The sequence below is a fragment of the Mya arenaria genome, chromosome 6 (assembly GCF_026914265.1).
Source record: "Mya arenaria isolate MELC-2E11 chromosome 6, ASM2691426v1".
NCBI lineage: Eukaryota > Metazoa > Mollusca > Bivalvia > Myida > Myidae > Mya > Mya arenaria.
Window position 1 is genome coordinate 8,395,266 of NC_069127.1, and position 24,535 is coordinate 8,419,800.

The following is a 24,535-nucleotide window of genomic DNA, read 5'->3' on the forward strand; positions in this document are numbered from 1 at the left end:
GTTTCGCTAATTTTGGCGTGTTTCACTGCAAAAAAATGAAAATTACCGGTAATGCATACAATGCTTGGGAGAAATTCAATGAGGTAATTTCTGGATAATGTCATTTGGCTAAAATTTAAATTGATTTTGGAATTAAAAATCATTTCGTTATTGATTTTGTTGAATTATGAGCTTTAAATAACAAGAAAAACTGTTTAAATTTCACCTATGAAGACCAAAAGTCAATAATTTACTCGTGGTAAAGCCACCCATGAAATATAACTTTTGGTGCTCACTCAGTGAAATATATTGCTATCTCACATTGAAACAAACAATTATCCTCTATATACCCATATATTCAAAACTTTCCTACTTCTGATTGACTTTGAACTGTGTAGATGAAACTTCATTAATTTAACCAATTATTATGTTCCTCTTCTAGTTTTATGAAAGGAAAGAACGTAGAAAGAGAAATAGACATTCTTGGGTAACCCAGCAACATGCTTGACCACATTTTGCATGCGATAGTTGGATCTCGGTGTGAATGTTGCATTTCATTTTTTCTCATTATCTTAGGAAAACACGCTCACATCCTTTTCATTATATTATTTAATGGCTGTGCACCATTTATTAGCTTTGAACTGGAAATGGTGGTTATTGTTGCCTTTTCATTGCACTGGTTGATTTGGTTAAAAAGAATACATTTATAATGAACTACAATGTATATTAATGTCAAGAATACCTTTAGGTATTCGGATGTTCAAACAAGATTTTCATTTTCATGTACCATTGGGCCTTAATTATATGTGTTATTCCTTGTGACCCCATCATTTTGATAATCCTTGAAGGGGTGTTGCTTACTGATTACTATATCAAATAAATGACTGATGAATGGATAAATTCCAGTATTTTTAAAAAAAAATTGTTCTTAATAAATAAAACTTTTTTAAAGTAAACAACATGATTAACAATATCATTGTTAACTTAAAGAGGTGAAATATTCTTTGATGTGCTCCTATGCTCACAATAAGAAGTGATGAGTGAGATAAAACATTGTCCCAAACTTTGTTAGGAGCACTGTAGAGTGTATTTAAAGTGAACTTCCAGAGATATACAGTTTTAAAGTAAGCAATGATGATGTTAGCAATGTTGTTAACTTCAACAAAGTTCCAGACAATCAGCCACTTGTTTAATATATTATTTTGGCAAAATTTTCATATTTTTCTTCTCACATTAAGAACGCTTACAAGTGATACAAAAATTGTATGGAGTCACAGGGCATCCAGATGCACAGAATTGTAAATAGGATTTCTTTAGTGCTGACTTGAATTTGATTTATACAACCTGGGCACAATGGACTGAAATAATGAAACAGTTAATAAGCTATATAAATTATCTTAGTTACTGAGGAACAATAAGGTAGATTTTTGGTTAATTTGTAAGAAAATTATAGCATCACTATTTGGCCAAATGCTTTTTTAGGAAGAGAACGCAGCTAGAAAGTCACAGGCAAGCCACAATTATGACCACATCCGTCAATCTCAAGCTTCGAGTCACAGATATGAATCGATAGATCTAGGCAAGGATAAGAACGTACTGCAGACACCAGGATCTGGCGAATATCTTATCTTACAACCTTCGAGTCAACTGTCAGCCTCGTCCCGGGAAAGTGGTAGTAATGCGAGTAAGGAGAAAAAAGGTGAACAGGTACGTGAAAAGGAAAGGGAAAAAGAACGCCAACAGAAGATTGAAAAGGTGAGAAAAGAAGAGGAGAAGCAAAGGAAAGATTTTGAAAAACGCGAAAAAGAGAGAAGAGAAAAAGAACGTAAAGAAAGGGAACGTTATGAACGAGAGCATAAGGAGCGTGAACGTCAAGAACGTAACAAACAGCCGTATGTTACACATATTGGTTACGGACGGGAGGATCCAAACAATGCCACAAACAAACCTCAGCCTAGCATTAGTAGGTCTAGCAGATCAGACGATGATTACGAGGTATTTATTGTTGATGTGTGCCTGTCATAGATGTGGACCTATATACCCATTTAATCAGTCTGTACCATAACTTGTTTTTATGGAATTAGTTATATGATGTATGATGAGTATTTATGGTACATGAATGAAACATGAATTATTTGTGTTGGATGTGAACCACATCTGTTGTAAAGGAATTTTATACAAGATAAATGGTATATGATATTATACGAGGGTTGTTCTAAAAGTTTGTGGACAGGAGCAAATTCATTCAATCAACTATTAATGTAAACAATAGAACATATTCAAATTATATTATTCAAAATATATTGCACAATTTATTGTGAGGGAGTATTGAAAATTTCATTCAAAAATACAGATTGGAAGCCTTTCTATGTTTTTAACAACCAGCCACTCGGCAGGGAGTACTTTACCCTGTCATGGCATCATCAAATAAAAAAAGCAGCAATTTATTTCAAAACAGTAATCTGCCTTCATCTTTACCTAAGAATAGGTAATGTAAATTGATGAATTTTTAATACATTTATTTAGTTTCATAACAGTAACTGATTAAATTATATTAACTAGGATATATGAACATTGCTTTCATCTCGCAATTTATTGCCAGTGTGAAGTTAATTAGATGAAACCCAATATTGGCAGAGAAAGTTCTGACCTTTTGAAGCAGGTAAGATATGGCAGGGTCTTTAAGTCAACACATTTTCATTTTGTGCGTAATTATCTATTTTTATTTATTCCCCTCCGTTCCTCATCAAGATTTATTTAAGATCTTTTGGCTTGCTTTCAAATTCACATTAATGTTGTCACAAATGGTAAAATAACTCACACTATTTTAAACAACATTCGACCGATGTTGTTACCGCAGCACGTTTTTTCTTTTAACATTTCAAGTGAAAAAGTAGATCTGACGATACCTGATTTCGATTTGTGGTACCACAGCCTAAAAATGATCAGGTGTAAGATGGTTTATGTTCAGAAAAAGCAGAAAAACATTAGATAACAAGAATTTTTGCTCCTTGCCAAAGGTCAATTTGAAGGTTTTCAATGTTGCTGCTTTCGCCAATGAGCTTCTCCATCCCTTAAAATTCTTGTTGCCATTATGAACACAATTAAATTTTGTAGAATGTTTTAAGGGATATTTGTGTTATTAGATATCAAATTGATGATGTGTGATATTTTTTTGTATGACGTTTGTAGCGTGTAAACTTTGTTTTAAGTATTTTACAACCAAAAAGTGCTCCGTGCTCCATACTTTTAGTTGGCTTAGCATAATGTTTACTAAAATACTCTATGTTCTTAGCTGCATTATCTTAATCTAAAATGATTTGAAATAGGTGACTATTTAAAATATCAGATCAACTTAACATAAATATTATAATATTATAAAGCCTGTCTATGAACTTTACAAACAGCCCTGGTATGCATGTACAATATAGTCAATGCTTATATATATAACTAGAAATGCTTTCATAGCTATTTGGGTGCCATATAAATGAAGTGAAATTTAAATGAAACTTGTCGGTACTTATATTTATTATAAAGATATAAGTAGGAACCCAAATGGTTTACTTCATACTGCCTTTGCATTCATTTATGTAACCTCTGGCAGAATATAAAGATGTAGTTATACCAGATACACAGTATCAGAAAAGCAGTGAAGATTATCAGTTTGAAGGTGTTTGCCTTTTTAATAGGTGTCATGATATTTATATTAGCATCCCATGGTAGAATGAATCTTTAAAGTATGAGTTTTAATTTTCAAATTGTGTCTTTGCTAAGATTCATTTAGTAACTTAATGCTGGTATTTGAGTTATTAATTAATTTAGAAGAAAGGTCATACATGCAGTAGACTTCACACACCCTTTCATTGCAAACAGGGTTATTTTCTGATATGCTCTGGTACTCCTAACATCTTTTCCCTATAGCTTTTGTCTCTCTCTGCAACTATTTACGGTATATCTCGCTATTCAGGCTAGGGTGGTAGAACACCGTAACAGAATGACAACAGTTTACTTGCCATATGCCTCGCCACGTAGGGTAACGGTAGGTTTGACTGCTGTGTGTTGTATAGATGTTCTGGAATTTGTGTTCTTTGTGTTTACTGAATCTTTATTTAATATGTAGTCTCCGTCTATCAACACTTCTTTAGAGTAGTGCTTTTTTTTGTAAAACACTTTTCTAGTTTATTTTCATTAATGCTCAGCATTTGTTTGAAGTGTTGGGTCTTTGATTTTGACTTGTATCTTTGTATAATGTATTAAATGAGAAACAGTTACTTGAAATTGTTAAAATATAGCAGTATTTTCTATCTTAAAAAAATATATGGTATATCAAGTATTTAACATATCTATTTCGTCATAACACTAATTTTGTCTTATTGTAGGATTTGTATGATTTTAACAGTGTAAGACAATGGTAGTGTTTTATGGCATAGCTTGTCAAGGTTATAATTGCAGTTTAAAGCATAAAACTGTTTTCATTTCTAACTCTATTATTAAAAAAAATTATACAATTTTTACTAGTGTTTTATCATCTATAATATCATGACTATTTTCAGGGTCAGAGTGGTTCAGGGCAAAACATATCTTCTATAGCAACAGCGCTTCCACAGAAATATGACCAACATCAAGGAAAGAATAAGGTAAAGTCTGTTCTCAACTTCTTATTCACCTAATTCCTTCTATATGGAGGATTCAGTTCTTGGTATCAAGTAAAAAAAATTAAGTTGTCTCTGTCCAGAGGTATTGAATTCAAACTTCATATACAAACAGGCCTCATTGAGGAGAAGTGCAGTGTACAAGAACCATGACTCAGAATACAGTTATTGCACTATTTTAATTTTTAACGGGTATTTACCTCAAACTTTGTATACAGATAGATTACATTGAAGAGTGCATGGCATTGGAGCAATAATTGTTGCTGCCGTGCATTTTGAGTTATTACCCTTTGTTAGTTTTTACACTTATTTTTGTCCATAGCATAATTTGAAATTGTTTTAGCTCTTGACTTCAAAATTCATATACAGAAGAGAAGTTCAGTGAACAGCAACCATAACAGTATTTTTTAGTTATTGCCCTTTGCTCATTTTCATACTTATGTTTTGCCCAAAGCATAACTTGGAAAGTCTTTGAGATATTGACTTTAAACTTTATATACAGCTACATCTCATTGCAGAGAAGCGCAGTGCACATGCACTGCAACTCTGAGTGCAGATATTGCAGTGTGTGGCTGCCCTTGTAATACTATTTTTTTTACTTCCTTCCATAACTATTTATGTTTTGAGGTATTGACTTAAACTGTACTAAAGAAACATATTAATGTTTTGTGAACTCAAAATTTTGCATTGCTTTTAAAAACTAAAATAAATATGCCTTATTTACCTGATGTTATAGTCCTTATTTGTATAGAACCATAAACTTAATTTATGGCTTCAAACTAACATTTAATGAGCATAAATCACTCCCAGAGTCCCGGTGATACTTCTTATTAGAAGGTGGTGTAATGGGGGTATTTATCACATTCAGCCATAGATCTAGCTATCATAGATTACCAGGTAATTTAGAGTCATGATCTGTGTAAACAAAATTATATATTTTTGTCTTTTGCCCTTATTGTGCTTTTTAACAAGACTGTAGTGGGTTTTTGGCTGAATGGCTTGTGCCTGTAGTTTTGATTGCACTATTCCTCTACAGAAGGGTAGCACATCAAGCTCAAAGAAGACAGACAGTCTACCGAAGAAGGAGAAGGGTGGAAAGAAGCCCAAGGGCGGTCAACTCCGGGACCGTTCACGTGCGTACGAGTACTCATATGACACCACATACCTTGGCGGCTCATCCCGTCATGCCTCGCTGGAAAACATGAACATGCAACATCAATATGGGTACAGGTATTTGCTGAATATGCACGTGGCATACCTTTGATTACATTTGTACTAACAGTCACCTTTTGTTAGTCTTGTAACAACAGTGTATTGTAAGTCTATGATGAAAATCACCTCCCCTAACCACTCTCAAAGCTTTGTATATGTCATGTTGTGTCATTGTTCATGAAGATTTGTTACTTTTAGTGGTGTCTTTACGTTGAATTAAACATAACTATCAAGTTGTTATACATGTATATTGTGTTGTCTATAATAAGCTTTTTTCTCATGTCATAGCCCTAAATTGAGTTGTCTTCATCATTGTCATGGCCCATGGCATTGAGTGTGGGAAATTTTATGTATCGCTTTATATATACAATAATGAAAGTCTTAATTTCTTACTTCAGACAACATCCCTTTTCCCCCTATATTTCAGCCCATATGGTCATATGCCTGGTATGAGCGGGTACCAGACAGGGCGCCCCACCCACCAGCAACAGCACTGGGACCAGTATCACTACCCACAGGATCAATATGGCCGCTCCCAGTACTGGTGAAGCCTGTCCTAGCTTGACCAACAACGCTCACACAGATGTAGGGTACTTAGATGGTAGGCGACGGAGCATGCAGGTGTCTGAAATTTGTTGTATTCATGAATATCGTAAAGTTGAGTATATTAAAGTGGAAACTATTTTGTTTTGGAATAAAGAAAAATGACCTCTAATGGTAGATTACGTCAGAGCGTCGATGCAGGTGAACATGCTTGGTTGAGAAAGGTAATGAAATGCATGTTTTGCATGTGGAATTCCAGTTCTAAGAGATAGACAGATGATCAGATTTATCCATAAAGTGCTTGTATTGTTGTTAATGGAACATTTTTTATCAATGTAAGCAATACAATTGCCATCTATATATCAATTTATAGTTTTGAAAAAATAATATTTTAGTATAATGAGGGTAAAATATTTTGATAAAGTAAAATTTCGAAAATATAAGGGTATGATATTGTCATTTAAAGCGCATATATTGTTCTTACATGATGTTGTTATGGTACCTTACACATATACTTTATTATTTTCACTTCCCTGTAGCCTACTTCATGTTTGTTTCGTCAACAGTACATGTATTCCATAAAACTGAAGTATTTCATTATTTCTGTTATTTTTCATGTACATTTAATTACATCCAATTTTTTAGCAAATTAAATTATCGTGACAAAATGTGACCATAGACATGCAATATGTTTTTGTTACTTTTATACTTTGTTTTTTTTATGCATTTACAATGCTGATTTTATACAATTATGCTTGGAAACTGTACTGGTTTGTTCCCGTGTATTTGTAGTGCCTTGATATTATTAATGTCTCGATTGTTTATCAATAATTTTGTTTGTGATCGTAACATAGAAATGTGAAATATATACATGGAATTTATATTTATGTGCAAATTATTTACAAAATATAATTTATCAAAATATCGTTTGTTTGTGTTGACGAGGTTGTATAGATTTGTATAAGTTGGTCTGCCTGTTTAACTGTAGATGACTCCTCTTGTTATTGGGTCAGTATATCAAGGTCAAGGTCAATGTCAGCACAATACCATTAACTATCAGACAAGTTTGACTTAGAACAATACAAATTCAATGAAAGCTTTAACTTTACCCAGTAGATGATCACTGATCTTTTGGGATCCAGTAGGTCAAAGATTCTTCTGAAAACATTGACCGCACACTTACTGAAAAATACTGACCTAGAACCATGCAAGTTTTAGTGGTATTCAAAATGAGGTTGTGACACACCACGTATACGTGTAGTGGTATATCTACATGTAACACATACCTGGATGATGAAATGCACAACAATACTTATGTCCTCATACATGTACCCTTACAGGTAGTGTTTCGCAACATGCCTAATACTGCCAGTGATAAAAGATAGGCAGAACCTGGCAAATGTAAATGTGTCTAAGTTTCCAGAAAAAAAGCCCTGAACATATCTCTTCTTTTATATGGAATGCATTTTAAAACAGAAGTTCGCATCAATTTTATGACATTTTCTATCAAGCCTTTGGAAATGGTTGTCATTAATACGCAAATACATGTTTCTACAGCGTATGAACTCGACTTAACAAATATTTAAACGCTTTGTGGCCTTCGCAACCAACCCGAAATGAAAGCGTAGTTTAGACTGGTCAGCTATGGTCAAAACCCTTGAAAAAACGCTTAACTAAGCCGAAATAATAGTGCATAAACACTTAACCTTGTTTACAACCAAGCCCCGATGGCATCGAGACATCAGTGGCTTTACTATAAAATTATAATCAACGTACCCAGGGGATGCGCCACTGGCTTAATTGTATGACCTAATTACATGTATATCAAATAAATATGCCTAATAATATGCATTTCATCACATTTCGTTTCGAAGGGGATGCAATTATGTGAGCTTACGTTCCAAGTTTTAATTTAACAAACTTAATTTTACTACATTGTATTTCAATATTTTGCATTGTAAATGTCGGTGAAAAATAATTACATGTGATTAACTTAACTGCCTTTGATCTCGTGTCATGTAAGACAGCTTTAAACGACTTACATGTTCTTTATAATGACAATATAAGCAATAGTCACTAAATGTATGAACAATACCAATTCCAGAAGCTCACTCATTCTATTCTCAAAACAAGTACTTAAGATGTCCAGCCTGTAGAACAAGGGTCATACCGGCCGCATAATTATACTCATACAGCAGCAGATGCTAGCAATACTTCTGAAAAAGACGATGTCATGTCACCTGCCAGACATTCAAACAGAGTTTAAATTGAACACAAAGAAACGCCAAGAGAACTCGCTCTGAAAGAAAAGAAACTTGGTGAAACTAAAGAACCTACCTAACTATAAGCATATGCCCAACGAATAGCAGCCAAGAGTATATACACAACGAAACCCCTTTATAATGGAATTGAATACTTAAAACTGCCTTGTTCAATTCAACAAACAGTACTACTGAGGTCTACGCCTACAACGTGCGCATCTGAAACAAGCAAATAGGGTTCAAACTATCGGTAGCAATATCTCAAATATGATATTCTCCAGAATCGAAAACTTTTGACGAAAATAGAAAACATATTTACAGACATACAGTGTATGTAGCAGGGGCGGATCCAGGATTTTGGGTTAGGGGGGGGGGGCGTAACTTTTTCCCAAAGGAAATTAATTGACTGATGTGTTTGTTTGTATGGGTTTTACGGCGCATCAACATGATCATGTTATATAGTGCCGAATTATTACAGTAAGGGAAGGCGGGAACGTTTAAATTGCGTGCACTCTGTGTTGTGTACGAGTACATCTCAAAAGGCAATGTTGTATAAAGATACGCGAGCGAAGCGAGCGAAGAAAAAATAGGAAAATATAGTATATTTTATTGTTTCCATACCAAAGAACATGTAAGCTCCGGGAATTTTAGGGGGGGGGGGGCGTGCGCCGGGTGCGCCCCCCCCTGGATCCGCTAGTGTGTAGTTATAACGATACAATCCTCCCTATTGCATACAGAACAATCCAGACATCCATGCCCTCGCCATTGATCATATACAGGGAGATGAGATCATCTACCATACGCCAACTATTAAAACTCCGCATCATCTTTTGTACCAATTAACCCCTTTACCAGCCAAACGCCAACGTTCGACACTAGCAAGCTGACTGGGAAACCCCCTTTACCAACCAAACGCTAACGTTCGACACTAGCAAGCTGACTTGGAAACCCCTTTTACCAGCCAAACGCCACCGTTCGACACTAGCAAGCTGACTGGGTAACCCCCTTTACCAGCCAAACGCCACCGTTCGACACTAGCAAGCGGACTGGGAAACCCCCTTCACCAGCCAAACGCCACCGTTCGACACTAGCAAGCTGACTGGGAAACCTCCTTCACCGGCCAAACGCCACCGTTCGACACTAGCAAGCTGACTGGGAAACCCCCTTTACCGGCCAAACGCCACCGTTCGACACTAGCAAGCTGACTGAGAAACCCCCTTCAACAGCCAAACGCCACCGTTCGATACTAGCAAGCTGACTGGGAAACCCCCTTCACCAGCCAAACGCCACCGTTCGACACTAGCAAGCTGACTGGGAAACCCCCTTCACCAGCCAAACGCCACCGTTCGACACTAGCAAGCTGACTGGGAACCCCCCTTTACCAGCCAAACGCCAGCGTTCGACACTAGCAAGCTGACAGGGAAACCCCCTTTACCAGCCAAACGCCAACGTTCGACACTAGCAAGCTGACTGGGAAACCCCCTTTATCAGCCAAACGCCAACGTTCGACACTAGCAAGCACACTGGGAAACTATTACGATATACAGCAAAAGAAAATAGATTCGTCGAGCCTCCATCTTACAAAAAGCAACCAAAAGAACCAAGACCTTTGTATAATCAACCCAGTGGCCACATCGATTCTTCATACGTGCAGATAACATTTACAGCGTATTATCACCACGCTCCCATCTATGATCATACCAGGACCATAAAATAAACATTCACATCGAAGTCAAAGCGGTAACAGAAGACTGTTTAACGTGGCTTCGTGAATAACGCATCAAATCCTAACTCGGCATGTATCATAGAATAATTGTATAGTGAAAGTCAATATGAACGACAATACGTCTCCCAAGAATGTTATATCACTTGATGCTTAGTCAACGTTTGATGTATTTGACCACAAACGCATGCTTAGAAGACTTCGAGACGAATGTTTACGGGGCTTAGTTCACCTCTTATGAATAGATTTCGCGCAGAACTGTACGACTGCGCACCAAGCTTCAGCTTGCAGCGGGGATATATGTTCTGTAAACAACAAGGAAATATTTACTGATCAACACCAAGTATATATGTTACATGTAATAAAACTTTGTGTTACTATACCCTGCTTGAAGCATACGCGTGCAACACTAGTTGACATTGTTTCCGATCGCATGGACTTCCTGGATCCAATATGCTATGAAGGGTTGGCGAGTAGTGTTCTCTCGAATAAGAAAGCCTTGGCGATCCCATGAAGTAAAACGTCAGTGAAAATGTTATTCATTTTGGACGTTGCTAGAATTAGGGCTCTGGGTAAGCGGAACACCACGAGGCATTCGGCAGGAGACCAAATTTAAAAGTCTGCCAGTTATTCATCACTGTGGTCGAAACAAAGAAGCAAAATGAAGAGTTAAAAGTAGAGCCTAGGATATGCCGTAAATAAACGTCGTAAATACTAAAGAAGGAGAGATGGTATAACGAGTGCATGAATGCTTGTGGTTCGCCTACAAAGAAGGAGAAATAGAATTACACGTTCGCCTACAAAGAAGGATAAATAGAATTACGAGTGAATGAATGCGTGTGGTTCGCCTACAAAGAAGGAGAAATAGAATAACAAGTGCATGAATGCGTGTGGTTCGCCTACGGCAAAGAAGGAGAAATAGAATTACGAGTGCATGAATGCGTGCGGTTCACCTACAAAGAAGGAGAAATAGAATTACGAGTGCATTAATGCGTGTGTTACGAGTGCATGACAACGTGTGGTTCGCCTACGAAGAAGAGGAAATAGTGTTACGAGTGCATATCAACGTGTGGTTCGCCTACAAAGAAGGAGAAATAGAATAACAAGTGCATGAATGCGTGTGGTTCGCCTACGGCAAAGAAGGAGAAATAGAATTACGAGTGCATGAATGCGAGTGCATGACAACGTGTGGTTCGCCTACGAAGAAGAGGAAATAGTGTTACGAGTGCATATCAACGTGTGGTTCGCCTACGAAGAAGAGGAAATAGTGTTACGAGTGCATATCAATGTGTGGTTCGCCTACGAAGAAGAGGAAATAGTGTTACGAGTGCATGACTACGTGTGATTCGCCTACGAAGAAGAGGAAATAGTGTTACGAGTGCATGACAACGTGTGGTTCGCCTACGAAGAAGGAGAAATAGTATTACGAGTTTGTGGCTGCGTGTGGTTTGCCTACGAAGAATGAGAAATAGTATTACGAGTGTATAAACGCGTATGGCTGCGTGTGGTTCGCCTATGAAGAAGTGAAAATAGTATTACGTGTGCATAAATGCGTGTGGTTCGTCTACCTTGAAAGAAGGAGAAATAGTATAACGAGTGCATGACTGCGTGTGGTTCGCCTAAAAAGTCATCGGTTCGCCTACGATGAAGAGGAAAAAGTATAACGAGTGCATGATTGCTTGTGGTTCGCCTACAAAGAAGGAGAAATAGTATTACGAGTGCATGAATGCGTGAGGTTCGACTACTGCGAATAAGGAGAAATAGTATTATGAGGGCATGACAGTGTAAGGTTCGCCTACATAGAAGAGGAAATAGTATTACGAGTACATGACTGCGTGTGGTTCGCATACGAAGAAGGAGAAATAGTATTACGAGTGCATGACCGTGTGCGGTTAGCCTACGAAGAAAGGGAAATAAAAAATATAGACAAGATGCATATGGCCAAACTATTTCCTGTACGTTCAATTCGTTAGTGTCACTTATTCAAATATTCTCAAAGCTAAACAACCGGTAAACTTCGAAAAATTACATAATAATGGTGAACATTACATTCATAAATTATTGAGTAAGCGGTCAATCGACAGTAAATCTTGTTCAATAGTTAAACCTAACCGGACAAATTTACTTGCATTCTTTATGTATTGCTCAACGTTAAGTATTCCAAATAATTGTACGTTGACGGATTTTTTTAGATTTTTGATATGGCAAATCCTTCACGTACAAATTGTTTAGTATCAAAAGTGGGTAGTTGTTCCGATCAGGATTCCGGGTTAAAGCATATAGCGTCTATAGAATATCATAAAAACAAGAAATATTACCAGATAATGTTATTTTATATTAGTTCCGTACACAATTTTTTTTATCCAACTTATAATTATGAATTTGACGGCTTTTCTTCATTTCATTCTGTCGAAACATAACGATATATACATGAAGGGCACCTGCAAGGCTTCAGGGCACAGTTTTAAATCGCTCGGAACATTTCGGCCATGGCCGAGTTGTTACGATTGTATAACGAGGTCTATCTCGAAGCTTTGTCGGAGGAGGCCGAGTTATTACGATTGTATCGAGTTGTTCCCCTTCGCATAATTGTTATCTGTGTCAGTCAACTTTCGTTTTATTGGAAAGGTAAACAACTTGTTTTAATGGATTAAATGCTTGTTTAGTGCAAAATAACATTTCACTTACATTGCAAAATATGAATATAACTCTTTATGATCAATTTCAACCATAAAATACTTCACTTAAAACAATTTCAGTATTTTTAAAACACCCCCGTTTTTTGCACATTCCCGTTTAGACGTTAGGATTTGGAAGAATCCCGTATAACACGTCAATTATTTTAGACTAAACGTCAAGGTACTACAGGCCGGGTCGAACTCGTATGGATGAAGGGGAAACGTAACACAAGCTTTGAATGAAAATAGGGCATTTTTAATGCCATAAAATTGTTTTTACGAAATATCGTAAAATAACACATTAAGTGTCAATAGCATGTGTATCAACATTTCATTCTAAATATAGTTCATTGGAATTTCCGGTTACTTGTAAATAGGAAAGTAGAGAAACTTTGATCGTAATTATATGCCGCTTTACTCACGTATATAGTTTGCAACCTTTTTTATTAAAAGAAGAATTTCATACAGAGGTAATTTTTGAATTTTCGATTATATTTGTTTTATTCTTTGCTCAAAATATCTTAATTCAGAAAATGTGTATATTTCGGACACCGTCGAAGTTTTTCGGACTCTTAAAATAAGAAGGCTTTCGTTAAGCGCACATGAAATCTCCCCCGCCAGAATAAAATCTGAATACTGGTAAAGGAAATATCGTGTGATATGCCATGAAACTATATTAACAAAATTGTTAATATTTGTGAAAGGCTGGATAAAAGTTGATTGAGAAAAAGAGCTACATGTTGAGTATATACTGATTGATCAGATCAAAGGGGGTTGTCATGGTGCCAGGACTCTATACAAGGGTCAGTTGTGATCAAAACTAGGTCCAGACCCCCAAAAAACATGTGACCCCCTTTATATATATATATGTTACAACCCCCTTTGGATCAGACCACGGACACCGTGGTTTATATGTCCGTTCTCAAATTTAAAAAATGAATATTGTGAAATGAAGTCTGCCTTTAAATGTTTCAGGGATGATTTGTGACGGCCTTTCCTGTTGAAATGATGCAGACAATATGACACTGTACGGGGTGAAGCCGGAATACTAACTGAACTATGTCTGCGGTCCCTGCTGTATCGTATAGGCTGTTTCCATGGACAGTGTATCCTAGGCCTGGCTTTTTCAGGGCGCAATATGTAGACCTCCATCCAAGATTCAGAAAGATTATTGGTATTAAAGACATTACATTGTATATTAGCTTAATCGGGGACATTTATTTGAAATCAAACGCTTATACACTCCTACGCACAGGGTACAGAAGGTAGAAAATTTAGCTCTCTATTAGTCTAAAATAATAGACGTGTTATACGGGATTCTTCCAATCCCTAACGTCTAAACGGGAATGTGCAAAAAACGGGGGTGTTTTTAAAATATTGAAATTGTTTTAAGTGAAGTAGTTTATGGTTGAAATTGATCATAAAGAGTTATATTCATATTTTGCCATGTAAGTGAAATGTTATTTTGCACTAAACAAGCATTTAGTGCATTAAAACAAGTTGTTTACCTTTCCAATAAAACGAAAGTTGACTGACACAGACAACAATTATGCGAAGGGGAACAACTCGATACAATCGTAATAGCTCGGCCTCCTCCGACAAAGCTTCGAGATAGACCTCGTTATACAATCGTAACAACTCGGCCATGGCCGTAATGTTCCGAGCGATTTAAAACTGTGCCCTAAAGCCTTGCAGGTGCCCTTCATTCTCGACTTTCCAATAGACCATAATCCTTTGCGGCATGGTGACTTCCGGTTTATTTCCGGGTTATGACGAAGTACAATAACAGCGATAAATACGGACAAATTATCATTCCAGGTTTGTTATAATTTATTTATTTTTATTAGATTTGTCATTTTAATGAGTTTATATTACATTATTGTGATATTATTTGAATGTCATGAGCTATAAATCGCTTGACTGTTTACTTGGACAGTTAGTTCTGGTGGGTGGGGTAGATGGTTCAGAAAAGACTGCAGTTACTATTCTTATTGGAGTATTATAAACAACAAATTCTCATCTATTCTAAAACATTTGTTTTGAAAATTAACACAAATAATACATTAGTCTGTTTTACTATCTGACAGTCATAATCTAATGAGGAATCTGTATGTACATTACCAGGTATAACTAATAGTCTTATGAATGAACATAAATAAATCATCATCAATATAAATTATGATATTTATACTGCTGTGTGTATTTTATAACTATGTAATAAACATTTTACTTAGAGTAATTATGTCATGCTGTCACCTGTGTAGTCTTCTGAATGATTTGTTATTTTCAAATATTATGATGGCCACCGGACTAGTCGCATACCCCCAGGCCTGGAATTAAATCGGTTTCCAGATTGTCTTAAAACCCATTCATAAATAAGTCTGAGAGTAACTTACTTCTTTATAAAAATATGCTTTTTATGTTCCGTTCCTTTCTTTACAGATATGATTCAAATATGCTGATGTTACCTTCTGAGATCATTACTTTCAATGAAGAACATCACTACAATTGGTTGGGCTTCTAGATTGGTAGCAACGTGATTGACAGCTAGTACCTGACATGCTATTGTTGGTTTGGCATCTATTGCTTACTGGGCCGCTATATTGGATGGACCATACGTGTTGGTTGAACAATTATAAATGGTTGGACTGGAAGTGTTGGTTGGACCACCAGTGTTGTTTGGACTGCTTGTTGGACAGAATGTGTGATAGACAACTAGTGTTATTTGAATCACTGTTGGGTCATATTGGTTTGATTCCCATTGCTAGTACTTGTTGGATCTCTTTTGTTGGTTGAACTGTTATTTTTTGACTGTTATTATTGATATTCATACATGTATAATATGTTAAGTGCTTAGTATTCAACACTTATTATTATTATTGTTATCATAAGAAATATTATTATTCAAAAATCATATAAATATATAAAATTAAATATTTTTTTATGTCCTTGTACTTTAGTTATGTTTTACATTTACAATGTGTTTTATTATATGAACAACTCTTTTTATAGATATTTAAATAAACATTAATTCTGTACAACCATTTTTTGTTTCTTTTGCTACAATTTGTATGATAGTGTCAGACATTTTCTACAGAAATGATAAATTTGTCATAAAAAAAGCACAGCAAAAAAATCAGAGCTCATGGTAACTTCTTTAAATGCTGATTCTCATCAAAATGAATAAGTTGAATTGCATCATTGAATGTATTGTTTCTGGAAATTTGCATGTGTACCAAGTTTCATTTAAATCTCAAGGCTGTTTGAATTTGGGCCAAGAAAATATTCGGCCTACAGTTCTGCGCTAACGACACCTAGGCTTATTGACTATAACAATACTAAAGTAACATGATATGAAAAAGCTCGAACCAAGGGCTGCCAGAAAAAGCACGGTGCTCCTACAAACTAAGTTAACCGGGTGGCTAGTTATTGCCCACAAATGTTAACTCGATTTTATGTCTTTTTAATATTAACCATGGGAGTTTACACAGTCATTGGAATAAAAAGATCATAGACAATCATATTAATAACAACGGTATTTTTTACAATTTAATAATAACATTAAACATGATATAATTCAATAACAATAAATTGTCCTTGGTATGCAATAATCCCTTTAAAGGTTCATTTGCCAAGGGTTAAAAAACCACATCTTGCTTCTTTTTGAAAAATCTCTTGTTCGACTGTTATCGGCTATAAAGTGTTGTTTCACATCCTGTGTCATAATTTTAAGTTCTACATGTCTACTTTTTGTACTAAACATTTAAATTTATGTCACTTGTGTGCATTTCTTTAGTCCTTGCAGTCAAGGAAAGTTTTCATTCATATTGACACACTTCATTTATTTTATCTCTGTTCTTGAACCGATTCCGTCTCTTGTGTTTTGCACAAATTTTTCTTGTAAAACCACTGATATAGCAGGTGCTATCAGATCAATGGTATCAACTGCCTACTCCTGTTGAGCATCAACTTGGCGGAATCAAACATCCAGAATGGACATCTCTGAAATAAAATAAATAGTTTTATCATCATCCAACTTAGCCAGAAAAAATAAAAATATAAAAGACTCAACTGTTAAAGCTGCACTCTCACAGATATACCGTTTTGACAACTTTTTTTATTTGTTGTCTTGGAAAGAGGCAATTTCTGCGTAAATATTTGCAAACCAGTGATATAAGCCTGCTGACAAAAAAATCAGATCACCAATTTTCATATCTCCATTTAAAAATTATTATTTTATGGCTAATTTTAAAAGCGTTACTAACGGTTTAAGAAAAATGCATAAAAAATTATTTTATTTACTTAAAAATGAAAATCTACGATCCAATGTTTTGTCAGCAGTCTTATATCGCCGGTTTTCTTGCACGTTTGCATAAATTGGCAGTCGAAGACAAAAAAAACAACAGTTGTCAAAATGTTTAATCTGTGAGAGTGCAGCTTTAATATCTGTCAGATATTTATATAGTTACAATTTACTAGTACAATATTAATAAGCTTTTATTTTAAGACCTGCATATTTGTTTACATACAGCACAGCAGTCAGTATTTAAATGCCCTTCTTAATCACATTTAAGCTTCATTTACTTGACTGTTTTGAAGTTGCAGATTTTAACAATTTCACACTAATTGCAACATATCATTCATTTAATTTAATAACAAACTCAACAAACCACAATTGAATGCATACTTTATAACAACCAATATGTATTTGAAGTCTTTGAGAACTACTATGAAAGTCTTTACCATTATATTTGTTATTTTACCCCACCCACTTAAATGTGTATTGAAGTTGGGTATAAACGTCAAAAACTTCATTGACATTTACAAAAAACGGTAGATATTTATAGACGAATGTATAACCTGATGTTCCTAACATGTTTTACTCACCTATCGATCTATTTTGCCAAGTATGCTCTTCCTTTCACTCGTATCGATAACTAGGAAATTGAATGCGGAAATAAACCGGAAGTCACCTTTGTCGCAAAGCATTATGGGCTTCTGGAATAAGGCGAATGTATATATCGTTATGTTTTGACAGAATGAAATGAAAAAAAGCCATCAAACTCATAATTATAAGTTGGATATTTATTTTATTGTGTACGGAACTAATATAAAATAACATTATCTGGTAATATTTCTTGTTTTTATGATATTTTATAGACGCTATATGCTTTAACCCGGATTCCTGATCGGAACAACTACCCACTTTTGATACTAAACAATTTGTACGTGAAGGATTTGCCATATCAAAAATCTAAAAAAAATCCGTCAACGTACAATTATTTGGACTAAGCTCTCTATATGCTTATCAAATAATGCTCACACTGAGCCAATTTCTGACCACTGTGCGCAAGAGTGTATACTCATTGAGGATGACTAAAGGAATTGTTATACTTATGTAAGAACATATTTTTCTGTAGATTTTAGGATTTATCACATTTTTCTTGTGTTTGCTGTATGAATACAGTAGGACACGCCTGCAAATTCCATGCTTCTTGGTCATTTGTTTGCTTGCCCTACGGCGTTCTTACAGCATAAACGCAAGAAAAGGTGTGATCAATACATATATTTTAACGAATTATCCATTATGATGAAAAACAAGCACTATCTTTTTCAATTGAGCATTTGTTCTGAGAGCAATGTAACCCAGAGCATACGTTTGTATGAAAGAACAGCTGTTTTTTGGTAACGTCGTATATCATTGGTTAAATGACTGCGTCGCGCTAATCAAATCAAAGCACAATATTGAAACAAGAAATGGCGTCAAAACCCCTTGCATATTACAAAATATAAATGTCAACTTTCATCTATACTAAGGACTAGGCGACTGTAAATATACAAGTATACTGTACTGAAGTTCCATACATGGGTAAACATATTGCCTTTACATAGGCAGTCTAAAAATAACTATTTAACACAGTATCGAGCATCACGAGTTTGTCAAGTTAATTACCTGTTTGAGAATTAGCATTTATTATAGTAAACCAACAGTTTTAATACAAACCATCTTTTTTACAGATTCACTGCCGGCAGTTGTTAAAAACCAAGGGCTTCTTAATAAACTGGATGCAGTAAATGGACAACTAAAAGGATCTCTGCGGATAAATGTTATAAGCGACGCTGATTTATCAGTTAAACAGTACATTCTAGATGAGACAGTTTTACAAGATACGGCTGGCATCCTAGTGCCATCGTCGCTTGAAATATGCGTTTGCTACATACATTGTGCAAAATTAGATGATGCTTTTGCAAAGGTAAGCAACTTTCACTTACACGGATTATTCAATGTGATGACACTACATTTATAATTAACATGAACTTCACTTTAGAGTAAAAACTTTGGCGCAAGAACATCACCTTGGGAAGATATCGTGATACAATAATAGATATATGTATACATTTGCAACACCACGGACCTATGGTTTGTAGAGCCTTGGCAACACATACATTTTCATGTACATATGTATTTGAACTTTAACTGAAAAAAGTAGTTTTAACATCAATTATCATTAATGCTGTTAATACATAAACACTTGTTCATTTCTATGTTACGCCTTACCCTTTTTGTACGCAAATGACCCCACTGGAAATAACTATAAAAAAGATTTTCAGTCATCGGCTGATCTATCGTCGGATATCCACGACTGACCCTCACCGTACACTCGAATGGATAATATTGAAATTGGTCGCACTTGCGTTTCCGACGACGGGCTATTCTAGATTGAAGATCTGAATAATATACATACATTATTTCACTATTTCCAGCATATTGACGAAGTGTTGCGGAGCCTCATAAACGTGACAGGCAGCAGGTCAGCAGACACTGCGTTTCTTGCATTCGATTTCAACTGCCCAGTTTCCGATGAAGATATTCATCGAGTTACGAGTTATGTTCTACAAAAGCTCGGGGTGCAAGCGGAAGGTCATCGGAGACCGAATTTGAATATTGTTTTCGTTGAAAATGAAGTTTCATTACCTTCAGCGATATCACAGTACTTAGAAAGTGAACTCGTTCAAGTTTTTCATGACATGTACTCATTTGTACTGTCGCTCATTCCAAAAGAAGGACATAAGAGATGTGTAACTACTTTGGAGGGCTACACACGAAGAAAGGGGGTGCACTCAGCCATTCTTGCTTTTATGAGTGATGTACATATGCAGTTTGGGGATGTCGAAGGATTTACAGACGAACATATAAAACGGATTTTAACACAGCTGGGACGCCTGTTCAGATGCAGCATATTTACACCATACCTGCAAAATAAGTATGGCATCCCCTCATGGATTTGTTCTTCCGTCTTAGATTCAATACGGTTTGACGATCGCTTTCAGACTAGCGTTACTGACGAAACCTGTAGATTCATCATCAAGACTATTGAAAATGTACGAAGGGAAATCAAGGAACCAAATGATTTTGGACTCCTGTTCGGAACCCAAACGAAAGAAAAACGTTTTAGCTGGGTAAGTCCCAAGTTGCTTACAGATTTAAAAGGTTTGCTGAAAGAGGCTGAACAGAAAATGGGATCAGTTGCCAGAGTTGTGAGTGTTGTGAAGAAACTAGCGTTCGAAATTGAAGGGTATCTAGAACAAGCAATCGGGAACGACTTCAGGCATTATGCAGAACCGCCTATTGTACCAGCAGTTATACGAAAGGAGATTCTCATGTACGTTTATTTAAATCAAACAAAGAAGAATCAAATCGCCAACAAAAACATAATCGTAAAATCGTTGAGATACTGTTGTAAAAAATTGATCATCATCGTTGTATTCCAGTAATAAAATATGTAACTAATACAATTTTATTGCAATTAATTATTTAGAAACCATCATCACCTACTAGCTAAGTCTTATTTGTGTTTCTGGACTATTTAGTTTTGTATAAGAGTTTTCCTAATTTGATAAATTGTTTGGTAATTGCCACTTTACATGATAAGAAATCATATGCAAATTTCATGATGTTTTTCCATTTCTTTTTTTATTCAGGTTGAACTATGTGTATGCAGTTGGCACAGTGTATAACGACTTCGTAGTATACCTTAACGGAGAAGGCTGTCAATCTATGGAAACCGAAGAATTGCAAGAGGACCAGTTTTCAACATTGAAAGGGGTCGCAGAATACGACATTAAAGCATTGATGAAGAAACATTGCACCTTCTTTCCGTACAAGATTCAGGTTGTTTCGAGGCCTATCAAGACATTTGCTGATAATCACTACTTTCCTGGTTCGAAAATTTCAAAAGTTGGCAGTAACGGATGGGGAACGCTTGGCGGATTTTTCCGGAATGAACATGGCTCCTTTGCAATCACCTGCGACCATGTGCTTGAGTGCGTGAATGAGGCGGAGATGATCGAGATTCACGACGTGACATTAGGCCCCGCGGTAATTGGGTTGACCTCGCGAGATATGAGTGTGCGCGCGGGAGAAAATATTAATTTCAGTTTGGTAGATATTGCAGCAATAAAAATGAACGAATGTGATAAATGCACATTAGAGTTTTTGGATGCAGATTCCAAGCTTAGAGTGGCGGAGCGTTTCGAAGGAAATTCGTCAAATTTACGTAGACGTACGGCTTTTAAACACGGGGCAAAATCTTCTCTTACGACTGGTATTATTGTATCCGGTGATTTTGAAATGAGTTCGACAGATTGTACGAGCAATTATGTTGTTCTCATAGAAGACAAACCTGGTTCAGCGGAAAGATTTGCCATGCAAGGCGATAGCGGTTCTGTCATTTGCGTGATTGAACTTGACGACCACAGTGCAAGACAACCCAGGATGTTCCTTGTGTCCATTTTGTTTGGAGGTGAAATGCAGATGTTTGCGGAGACTTTTGATAACATTGAAGAAGCAGAACCGCAGGTACCTGAACTGCAGGTACCTGAAAACACCGTTTCCGTCCGACTGAATGTTGCTTTGAAGGCTCTTTGGGCAAAGAACCAACATTTGGGATTTCTGTAAATTCGAGTATTTCTCCAAATTTCTCCAGAACTAAACTTAAGAAAGTCGTCTTTATCTTAAACTATAACGTTTTTTATACGTTTTTCATCATGTTCCTGGATATAATTTGGAGTGACATGTTTCTTTACGTCGTGAAAGTTTATTTCTTTGATTTTTAGCTCGACTATTCGAGGAATAGGTGGGCTATACTACTCGACCCAGCGTCGGCGTCGGCGTCCGGTTTAAGTTTTAGGGCAAGTTGGGATTTTAACATATAAGTCCAATACCTTTCATTCAATTGCGGTAATACTTCACACAGTTGTTCAGGGCCATCCCATGATGAGGTTAGATAACTCCATATTATTCTTTACACAGATTATGGCCCCTGGTTGACTATGAAATTTAAATTCAAGTTTTAGGGCAGTTGGGATATTTATAAATAGCTTCTATACCCTTGTTCAATTGACCTAATACTTTACACAGTTGTTCAGGACCATCACACAATGAGGTTACATAACTCCATATTATCCTTAATACAAGTTATGGTCCCTGATTGACTTAGGTTAAAGTTTTAGGGCAAGTTGGGATTTTCACTTAAAACTCCAATACCATTCATTCAATTGACTTAATACTTCACACAGTTGTTCAGAGTCATCACATAATGAGGTTAGATAACTCCATATTATCTTTTATACAAATTATGGCCCCTAATTAACTATGGAACTTAGGTTATTATTTATTAAGAACTTCTATACCCTTCATTCAATTGACTTAATACTTCACACAATTGTTCAGGACCATCACCCAATGAGGTTACATAACTCCATTTCCTTAATACATGTTATGGCCCCTGATTGACTTAGGTTAAAGTTTTAGGCAAGTAAAAAGTTAAGGGCAAGTTGGGTTTTTAATAAAAAAAACCTTCTATACCTTTCATTCAATGCACTTAATAATATTCAAAATTATTGACGACCATCTTACAACAAGCAACATAACTCCATTTTAACCCTAAATACAAATTATGTCCCTTAAATATTTTTTTTTATAATTTCTTTTGACAGGCACATTTTTTTCATTCTTAACCAATGGAAAACAAGGACGGCTATCCTATATATGGCCCTTGATTTTTTTAAAAATTTCTTTTGAAAGGCATACTTGTATATTCTTTACCACATTTTCATTATGGGAAATCAAGTTATTTGAATGACTTGCGGCATTTTTCGGGTGGTGGGAGGATAGCATTAAAGTCACCTTATGTATTGAATAATTTTAGTTAGGTTTGACATAAATACACTAAACTTGGTAATATTACATCGTTATTGTATTCACTTCTAAGTCAAAGCGGCGAAGTCGAGCGCGCTGTCTTACGACAGCTCTTGTTTTTTTACCTGCAACTAAAATTGCAAGAAGGAAACGACCAGATAAATTATTTGGTAACGATTACTTTATTAAATTGCTTGATTGTATATCAATGATTACGTTACACGTTTGCTTCCTTTACAATGTTTGCTTTGTTGATTTTCTTTAATTATTTAAAAAGTGAATACAATCCAGGAGAAGATTCTCTGATTTTTGTATATTGCCGCGATTTGCAAAAAAACATGATTTTAAAAATATGGTAAACGACTTCCTTATTGTATTTAAAACGATGTTTTATGTAACGTTTTCCTATCATATATCATTGAAGTCGTTAAGACATTTCGCCAGAGATTTTGGTTCATTCTTAATGTAAACTACGTTGGGGGGGGGGGGGGGGTGCGTAAAACATTTTATTATCTACTACACTAATGGGTCATGCGCCAATACAGATCACAGATACTTGAATGTATAATGCAGATCCCAACAGCTGCCTATGGCTTACTTGTATATACATGTAGTTGCCTGTGGCCTCAGCTGGGTAAAATCAGTCTTGATCCTGAAAATGAAAAAATACAACATTTTATTGGCTGCTTATGACGTCATGGGACACACTACAACTAGTAATCATGATTTGACAATATTTCAACTTTCTATAAAATAAAAAAAACCCACAAGGGTTATATAATCGACCTTTATATAACCCAAGACTGTTTTTACCCAGCTGAGGCCACAGGCAACTATTTAAAGTAAGCCAGGGGCAGCTGTGGGGATCGGCATCATACATTCAAGTCTCTGTGATACAGATATCCACAGCGAATAATGAGTTCATCGATAAAATTATGCACGGTGCCCTTAATTTATCTTTTTAAGAAAAAAACTCACCCAAAATCATGTTAACGGGAAATAGGGATGCATCCTAATCTATATTTTTAAAGATATCGGCTCTTTCATATATAATTATTCGACAGCCTTTATTCTTTATCTGGCCAATGGAATGTCTTGTTATTATATTGTTATTATTTTTTTCTGCTGACGAATATATGAAGCGCTGTCGAATACTGAGGACCACCTATACTTACTGAGTACCACTTATACTAACACTTGTTCATTTGATGCCCTTGTGTATTAATTCATTTGTTAATAATTACAACTTTTTACCAATAAACCTAGATTTTCATGACTTTGAATAG

General features: G+C 35.7%; 2 protein-coding genes and 1 long non-coding RNA gene across 13 annotated transcripts in view; 2 read left to right on the plus strand and 1 right to left on the minus strand.

The window, feature by feature from the left end:
- Nucleotides 1-7,310, plus strand: part of LOC128238399 (uncharacterized) — a 74,178-nt gene extending 66,868 nt beyond the window's left edge. For 3 of the 9 annotated variants that reach the window (XM_052954291.1, XM_052954294.1, XM_052954297.1), the window contains 5 exons: nucleotides 1,462-1,974; nucleotides 3,947-4,018; nucleotides 4,533-4,616; nucleotides 5,668-5,861; nucleotides 6,271-7,310. In XM_052954291.1, coding sequence (XP_052810251.1) covers nucleotides 1,462-1,974; nucleotides 3,947-4,018; nucleotides 4,533-4,616; nucleotides 5,668-5,861; nucleotides 6,271-6,391 — 984 coding nt within the window. In that variant the 3' untranslated portion in view covers nucleotides 6,392-7,310. Of the gene's footprint in view, nucleotides 1-421; nucleotides 467-1,461; nucleotides 1,975-3,946; nucleotides 4,019-4,532; nucleotides 4,617-5,667; nucleotides 5,862-6,270 lie in introns of all 9 variants that reach the window. The other 6 variants (XM_052954293.1, XM_052954292.1, XM_052954299.1 and 3 more) reach the window with 6 other exon arrangements.
- A 5,524-nt stretch (nucleotides 7,311-12,834) lies between these two features.
- On the plus strand, nucleotides 12,835-24,534 carry LOC128238401 (uncharacterized). Of its 3 annotated transcripts, none has more exons than XM_052954301.1 (5): nucleotides 12,835-12,998; nucleotides 14,024-14,222; nucleotides 19,067-19,302; nucleotides 19,814-20,712; nucleotides 21,032-24,534. In XM_052954301.1, the coding sequence occupies exons 2-5, from the start codon at nucleotides 14,108-14,110 to the stop codon at nucleotides 22,005-22,007; spliced, it is 2,226 nt and encodes a 741-aa protein (XP_052810261.1). In that variant the 5' UTR covers nucleotides 12,835-12,998; nucleotides 14,024-14,107; the 3' UTR covers nucleotides 22,008-24,534. The 3 variants fall into 3 exon arrangements, with proteins under 3 accessions (XP_052810261.1, XP_052810262.1, XP_052810260.1); XM_052954302.1 differs by lacking the exon at nucleotides 12,835-12,998 and adding an exon at nucleotides 13,192-13,271; XM_052954300.1 differs by lacking the exon at nucleotides 12,835-12,998 and adding an exon at nucleotides 13,402-13,518.
- On the minus strand, nucleotides 16,496-18,060 carry LOC128238404 (uncharacterized). The gene is made up of 2 exons (XR_008261697.1): nucleotides 17,936-18,060; nucleotides 16,496-17,050 (listed from the first exon to the last, which is right to left on the minus strand). It is a non-coding gene; the product is annotated as an uncharacterized LOC128238404 (long non-coding RNA).
- Nucleotide 24,535: the final 1 nt, after the last annotated feature.